This window comes from Verticillium dahliae, genomic scaffold, assembly GCF_000150675.1.
Source record: "Verticillium dahliae VdLs.17 supercont1.22 genomic scaffold, whole genome shotgun sequence".
Lineage (NCBI taxonomy): Eukaryota > Fungi > Ascomycota > Sordariomycetes > Glomerellales > Plectosphaerellaceae > Verticillium > Verticillium dahliae.
Genome location: NW_009276918.1, coordinates 48,594 through 50,280, shown reverse-complemented (window position 1 = coordinate 50,280; position 1,687 = coordinate 48,594). Strand labels below are relative to the sequence as shown.

The 1,687-nt window shown below is 65.2% G+C and overlaps 1 protein-coding gene across 1 annotated transcript; it reads right to left on the bottom strand.

The window, feature by feature from the left end:
• Nucleotides 1-92: 92 nt before the first annotated feature.
• On the bottom strand, nt 93-975 carry VDAG_08705 (peroxisome assembly protein; the record flags this gene model as incomplete). Its single annotated transcript, XM_009651022.1, has 2 exons — nt 93-117; nt 164-975. 2 exons carry the CDS (start codon nt 973-975, stop codon nt 93-95), a joined length of 837 nt encoding a protein of 278 aa, XP_009649317.1.
• Between the last annotated feature and the right edge of the window lie 712 nt (nt 976-1,687).

Below are 1,687 nucleotides of genomic sequence, written 5' to 3'. Positions count from 1 at the left end.
GCACTTGCGCTGCTGGGCGCCGGCGACACAGGCCATGACGGCGGCGTCGTTGAGGTCGTAGCGCGGGGCGCCGGCGGGAACGGGCGTGTGTGTCAGGGCGGCGATATCGACGCGGGCCTGGCGCGGGGCGGCGTCGCCGGGTGAGGACGGGAGCAGGACCGACATGTTGGGGACGTAGGCGTTGTCGGACATGGAGACGTCGGTGGCGGAGGGGGACGAGGCGTCGCGGCGGTCTGCGGCCGCTGTCGCCGCCGCTGCTGCTGCTGCTTCGTCGGCCGAGGAGGCGAGGGTCTGGCGGACGTGGAGGTAGGACTGCACGGCGAGCTGGATGACGAGCAGCAGGCCGAGGAGCTCGTAGCCGGCGCGGTCGGGGGTCGAGGGCACGGTGCGGGTGAAGAGGTAGCGGAAGCCGAGGAGGCGCTTGGCGAGCTCGTAGTAGGTGCCGGAGAAGTAAAAGGTGGCGAGGGTCAGGGCGTGCAGGGGCGCGGCCGAGGTGTAGGTCGGCAGGTGGGCGAGGAGGTAGCGGCACACGGCGGCGTCGCGCGGCCGGCCCCTGTTGCGGGCTGTGTGCAGGCGGCCCTCGAGGTAGAGGCGCAGGCGGGTGCGCAGCGAGGGCAGGGCGCGGGCGCCGAGGTGCGGGAGCAGCACGCTCGCGAGGATGTAGGCGGCGCGCCGGGACAGCGCGGGCAGACGGGCGGCGCCGTGGCGCGACGTGTCGACCTGGATGACGTCGCAGTATTCCTCGCCGAGCGTGCGGTTGCCGACGAGTGTCGTCAGCGAGAGGTAGAGCGTCTCGGCAAAGGCGCGCGTTGTTGGCAGGTGGGCGTGGGCGGAGCGGGCGCCGAGGAGACGGCGATGAATGTCGGAGAGCGTGTTGGAGAGGGTGCCCTTGAAGTAGGCGTCTTTCTGATGGGCGCGTATTATGTCGGGTGCCGCGGCGTAGGGGTAGGGAAATGTCGATGATGTCGTGGTCATTGTGAAGGAGGGGCGGGCAAGAGATGCCGCGGTCTGGGGGTGTGTGTGGACTCAGGTAGCCTTGGAAATATCAACCAGAAACGGAATTCAGAAGAATATCAGGTACAGTTGGAGTTTGGATTGTCGCGGCAGTCCCTTGATAGTTGTTGTTGGTGCCCCGAGGGTGTATCGCCAGAGTTGGAGTGGTGATGTGATGTTGCTTCCATGTTGAACCTCGGTGGTGAGGTGCCTTTAGCTTCGTCTTGCCCCGGCACTCGGCTCACATGCTTCAGGGGAGCTGTGGCCAATCACAGGGGCTGCGCATTGCTGGCCACAGAACCCCCTTTTGCAGCTGGTGCCGGCTGTGGGACACAAGGCTGACGTACCCCCTTATTGCCCCACTGTCTGTACTAGGTCCAGGCCTATCTGTACTACAGGGAGACGTTGCCAACTGCTGTACCTGCTGAATCCCCTGGATTTATTTGTTCATCTTCGACGTGGCCACGCGACCTCGACGTCGACCTTGACCTGCATCTCCTCCCCCGCCGCCCTTCCTCCCGGCCCTGTGCCATCCTCTCCTTCTCTCTCGATGATCGAACAACCAACGACCAGCCATGGACGGTGACCCCAAGGTCGAGTCAGGCCTAGACTCCTTCAGCCTGACCTTTCCCCTGCCATATCGCGTTGGCTTCATTATCATCCTGGGTACGTCAGACATGGCCATGAGCTCCCC